The sequence below is a fragment of the Anomaloglossus baeobatrachus genome, chromosome 9 (genome assembly GCF_048569485.1).
Source record: "Anomaloglossus baeobatrachus isolate aAnoBae1 chromosome 9, aAnoBae1.hap1, whole genome shotgun sequence".
NCBI classification, from domain to species: domain Eukaryota; kingdom Metazoa; phylum Chordata; class Amphibia; order Anura; family Aromobatidae; genus Anomaloglossus; species Anomaloglossus baeobatrachus.
In genome coordinates this window covers 55,523,216-55,529,215 of record NC_134361.1, presented here as the reverse complement: position 1 = coordinate 55,529,215, position 6,000 = coordinate 55,523,216, and the positions used below count along the sequence as shown (strand labels likewise).

The 6,000-nt window shown below is 52.5% G+C and overlaps 1 protein-coding gene across 1 annotated transcript in view; it reads right to left on the bottom strand.

Annotated features, from left to right (window-relative positions):
• Window positions 1-6,000, bottom strand: part of WDR44 (WD repeat domain 44) — a 163,273-nt gene that overhangs the window by 61,891 nt on the left and 95,382 nt on the right. Inside the window, exon 6 of the mRNA XM_075323720.1 lies at window positions 446-547. Coding sequence (XP_075179835.1) covers window positions 446-547 — 102 coding nt within the window. The remainder of the gene's footprint in view (window positions 1-445; window positions 548-6,000) is intronic.

The following is a 6,000-nucleotide window of genomic DNA, read 5'->3' as shown; positions in this document are numbered from 1 at the left end:
AGTGTAAGGCTGTGTGCACACAGTGCATTTTTATTGCTTTTTTGATGAGTTTTTCAGTGCAGATTTGTCACAAAACTGCAGACAAATCCTTATGTCAATGAGAATTCTTAAGCGCTGTGCGCATGTTGCTTCTTTACCTTGCAGATTTGGTGCAGAAAATATTCTGCAGTGTGCCAATTCTTTCAGCGTTTTTGCCTGCGGTTTTCACCCACTGAATTAAACTGAAAAATGTATGCAAAAACACATGCAAAATAGAGGCAAAAACGCGTTGGAATTTTCAGATGGGCATTAAATGACAAAAACATAGTGTATAATGGGGCAAGTCAATGTGAATCCACGCGCTGCGTGTAGCGCAGAACATCAGCATCTGAACACGGCAGTGAATCACGGAAGCCGCCAAGAGAGAAGAAAATAACTAAAAGGCAAGGAGGAGGATACGCCTCACCTCGTCGGTAAGCTCTCTTCCTGAGTTGGACCGGGGTCTCTGGGGACCAGCGCTCTCGGCTGGGTTGCTGGACAGCTGTCCATCTGCTGCCTTTCCGTTTTCCTGAAAAAAACAAAAGTTCATAAGAAATTTTGCAAGACTGGACTATGTCACTGCGGAGCGCAGGAAGAGACACTTCCAAATATTTCATATTCGGTTCACAAAGATAAAGTAGCAGTGCTCTTCTTCAGGAAAAGTAATGTAATCTGGAAATAATGGTCAAAAATTGTAAAATGTCTTCTGAACTCCGGATTACAATCAGTTTGTAACACAAATATTCCAAGAGCAGCTCCGGGATTGAGGCACCTGGGTGAGATATAGTGAGACGCAACCCATGAAGAAATAAAGGGTACACATACCACGGGGAACAGGTCACTTCAAGAAGAAGGGAATTTTGTTTACTTACCGTAAATTCCTTTTCTTCTAGCTCCTATTGGGAGACCCAGACAATTGGGTGTATAGCTTCTGCCTCCGGAGGCCACACAAAGTATTACACTCAAACGTGTAACCCCTCCCCTCTGCCTATACACCCTCCCGTGCATCACGGGCTCCTCAGTTTTGGTGCAAAAGCAGGAAGGAGGAAACTTATAAATTGGTTTAAGGTAAATTCAATCCGAAGGATGTTCGGAGAACTGAACACCATGAAACAATTGAACATGAACAACATGTGTACACAAAAGAACAACTAGCCCGAAGGGAACAGGGGCGGGTGCTGGGTCTCCCAATAGGAGCTAGAAGAAAAGGAATTTACGGTAAGTAAACAAAATTCCCTTCTTCTTTGTCGCTCCATTGGGAGACCCAGACAATTGGAACGTCCAAAAGCAGTCCCTGGGTGGGTAAAAGAATACCTCGATAACAAGAGCCGACACGACTCCCTCTTACAGGTGGGCAACCGCCGCCTGAAGGACTTGCCTACCTAGACTGGCATCTGCCGAAGCATAGGCATGCACTTGATAGTGCTTTGTGAAAGTGTGCAAACTAGACCACGTAGCTGCCTGACACACCTGTAGAGCCGTTGCCTGGTGCCGCAATGCCCAGGACGCCCCCACGGCTCTGGTAGAATGGGCTTTCAGCCCCGAAGGAATCGGAAGCCCCGAAGAACGGTAAGCTTCAAGAATCGGTTCCTTGATCCACCGAGCCAAGGTTGACCTGGAAGCTTGCGAACCCTTACGCTGACCAGCCACAAGGACAAAAAGCGCATCTGAAGTGCGCAGGGGCGCTGTGCGAGACACGTAGAAACGGAGTGCTCTCACTAGATCTAATGAGTGCAAATCCTTTTCAAAGCGGTGAATTGGATTAGGGCAAAATGAAGGTAAGGTGATATCCTGATTGAGATGAAAAGGCGATACCACCTTAGGGAGAAATTCCGGAACAGGACGGAGAACCACCTTATCCTGGTGAAAAACCAAGAAGGGGGCTTTGCATGACAGTGCTGCAAGCTCCGACACTCTACGGAGTGAAGTAACTGCTACTAGAAATGCCACTTTCTGCGAAAGACGCGATAAGGAGACATCCCGCAGCGGCTCAAAAGGCGGTTTCTGAAGAGCCGTTAGCACCCTGTTAAGGTCCCAGGGTTCCAGCGGACGCCTGTAAGGTGGGACTATGTGGCAAACTCCCTGCAGGAACGTGTGGACCTGCGGAAGCTTGGCCAGGCGCTTTTGAAAGAATATTGAGAGTGCCGATACTTGCCCTTTGAGAGAACTAAGTGACAACCCCTTATCCATTCCGGATTGAAGGAAGGAAAGAAAAGTGGGTAAGGCAAAAGGCCAGGGAGTAAAACCTTTATCAGAACACCAGGACAAGAAAATCCGCCAAGTCCTGTGATAGATCTTGGCGGACGTCGGTTTCCTGGCCTGTCTCATAGTGGCAATGACATCCTGAGACAACCCTGAAGACGCTAGGAGCCAGGACTCAATGGCCACACAGTCAGGTTGAGGGCCGTAGAATTCAGATGGAAAAACGGCCCTTGCGACAGCAAGTCTGGGCGGTCTGGCAGCGCCCACGGCTGACCCACCGTGAGATGCCACAGATCCGGGTACCATGACCGCCTCGGCCAGTCTGGAGCGACGAGAATGGCGCGACGGCAATCGGACCTGATCTTGCGTAGTACTCTGGGCAGCATTGCCAGAGGAGGAAATACATAAGGCAGTTGAAACTGTGACCAATCCTGAACTAATGCGTCCGCCGCCAGAGCTCTGTGATCTTGAGATCGTGCCATGAAGGCCGGGACCTTGTTGTTGTGCCGTGACGCCATGAGATCGACGTCCGGCGTTCCCCAGCGGCGACAGATCTCTCGAAACACTTCTGAGTGCAGGGACCATTCCCCCACAACCATGCCCTGACGACTGAGAAAATCTGCTTCCCAGTTTTCTACGCCTGGTATGTGAACTGCGGAGATGGTGGATGCTGTGGCTTCCACCCACTGCAGAATTCGCTGGACTTCCTGGAAGGCTTGACGCAGTGGCGTTGTCCGACTGGATACGGATCTGCCTGCCCTCCAGCAACTGCTGGAAAGCCAATAGGGCCAGATACACTGCCCTTATCTCCAGGACATTGATCTGCAGGGAAGACTCTATCGGAGTCCAGGTTCCCTGAGCCCTGTGATGGAGAAACACCGCTCCCCACCCTGACAGGCTCGCGTCCGTGGTGACCACAGCCCAGGTTGGGGGCAGGAAGGATTTTCCCTGTGATAGAGAAGTGGGAAGAAGCCACCACTGAAGAGACGTCTTTGTTGCAAGGGAAAGAGAGACGTTCCTGTCGAGAGAGCTCGACCTCCTGTCCCATTTGTGGAGAATGTCCCACTGGAGCGGGCGCAGATGGAATTGCGCGAAGGGCACTGCTTCCATCGCTGCCACCATCTTCCCCAGGAAGTGCATGAGGCGTCTCAAGGGGTGTGACTGAGTCTGAATCAGAGACTGCACCCCTGCCTGCAGTGACAGCTGTTTGTCTAGTGGTAGCTTGACTACCGCTGACTGTGTATGAAACTCCATCCCTAGATAGGTCAGAGATTGGGTCGGTGTCAACTTGGATTTTGGGAAGTTGATGAGCCACTCGAACTGCTGGAAGGTCTCCAGAGCGACGGAAAGGCTGTGTTGATACGCCGCCCGAGAAGGTGCCCTGACTAGGAGATCGTCTAAGTAGGGGATCACCGAGTGGCCCTGAGAATGCAGGACCGCCACAACGGATGCCATGACTTTGGTGAAAACCCGAGGGGCTGTCGCCAGGCCGAAGGGCAATGCCACGAACTGAAGGTGTTCGTCCCCGATGGCGAAACGCAAAAAGCGTTGATGTTCTGGTGCGATCGGCACATGGAGATAGGCATCTTTGATGTCGATCGATGCGAGGAAGTCTCCTTGTGACATCGAGGCGATGACCGAGTGGAGAGATTCCATCCGGAATCGTCTGGTGCTCACGTGTTTGTTGAGCAATTTGAGGTCCAGAACGGGACGGAATGAGCCGTCTTTCTTTGGCACCACGAATAAGTTGGAGTAAAAACCGCGACCCTGTTCCTGAGTGGGAACGGGGGTCACGACTCCTTCTTTTTTCAGAGCATCCACTGCTTGAAAAAGTGCGTCTGCTCGCGCGGGGGGCGGGGAGGTTCTGAAGAAACGAGTCGGAGGACGAGAGCTGAACTCTATCCTGTAACCGTGAGACAGGATGTCTCTCACCCATCGGTCTTGAACATGTGGCCACCAGGCGTCACGAAAGTGGGAGAGCCTGCCACCGACCGAGGATGCGGTTTGGGGATGCCGTGAGTCATGAGGAGGCCGCCTTGGAAGCAGTGCCTCCGGCGGTCTTTTGGGGGCGTGACTTAGACCGCCACGCATAGGAGTTCCTCTGGCCTTTGTCCTGTCTATTGGACGAAGAGGACTGTGGCTTGGCGGAGGGACGAAAGGACCGAAACCTCGAATGAATTTTTCGTTGCTGAGGTCTCTTAGGTTTGGACTGGGGTAAGGAGGAGTCCTTTCCCTTGGATTCCTTAATAATCTCATCCAAACGTTCGCCAAACAATCTCTCGCCGGAAAACGGCAAACCGGTTAAGAACCTCTTGGAAGCCGAGTCTGCCTTCCATTCACGCAGCCACATGGCCCTGCGGACTGCAACCGAATTAGCGGATGCCACCGCTGTACGGCCAGCAGAGTCTAGGACTGCGTTCATGGCGTAGGAAGAAAACGCAGACGCCTGAGAGGTTAAAGATGCAACCTGTGGGGCAGACGTACGTGTGACAGCATTAATCTCAGCCAGACAAGCTGAGATAGCTTGGAGTGCCCACACGGCTGCAAAAGCCGGGGCAAAAGATGCTCCCGTGGCCTCATAGATGGATTTCACCAGGAGTTCTATCTGCCTGTCAGTGGCATCTTTTAGTGATGAGCCATCTGCAACCGAAACTACAGATCTAGCCGCCAATCTGGAGACTGGGGGATCCACCTTAGGACATTGAGCCCAACCCTTAACTACGTCAGCGGGGAAGGGGTAACGTGTATCAGTAAGGCGCTTAGTAAAGCGCTTGTCCGGAACCGCTCTGGGCTTCTGGACGGCATCCCTGAAGTTAGAGTGATCAAAAAATGCACTCCGTGTACGATTGGGAAACCTAAACTGGTGTTTCTCCTGCTGAGAGGCCGACTCCTCTATAGGTGGAGGCGGGGGAGATAGATCCAACACCTGATTGATGGACGAGATAAGGTCATTTACTAAGGCGTCCCCTTCAGGTGTATCAAGATTGAGAGCAACATCAGGGTCCGAGCCCTGAGCTGGAACCTCCGCCTCGTCCTCCAGAGAGTCCTCAAGTTGGGAACCCGAGCAGCGTGAGGAAGTCGGGGAAGATTCCAAGCGAGCCCGCTTAGCTGGTCTGGGACTGTGGTCCGTGGAGGAGTCCTCCACGTGAGACCTAGGGTCCACCCCGGCCGGGGTGTACCGAGAGGGACCTGGAGGCGCCGATCTATCAGGGTCAGGGGCCTGTGTAAGGACCGGTCTGGACTGCAGGGCTTCCAGCAACTTGGCAGACCATTTGTCCATAGACTGAGCCATGGACTGTGAGAGTGACTCAGAGCTTTTCAGCAAAAACTGCAAACTCTGTCGCTGCCACCTGTACAGTGGAAGCAGGGGGGTCTGCCTGAGCCGAGGGGCCCACTAGTGACAGAGGCTCCGGCTGAGCAAGCGTAACAGGGGTCGAGCATTGCTCACAGTGAGGGTAGGTGGAACCCGCAGGTAGCATGGCCCTACAAGAGGTACATGTCGCAAAAAAACCCTGTGCTTTAGTGCCCTTGCTCCTTGTGACCGACATGCTGTTGTGTCCTAGGAGCGTGATCACTGAGGGTATATAGAAAAAAGGGTATACAGCCCGGCCGAACAGAAATAAGTATATATATATACGTATCTATACCGGCACCCAAGGGGACCAACACCGAGTGATCGGTGCGGCTTACCGACCGCTAAAAAGCGGGGTGTGTGCGCTCCAGAGTCCCTGCCTGGTCTCCCAGAGCTGCAGAGCTGTTCTCTGTGATTCTCCACCGGCA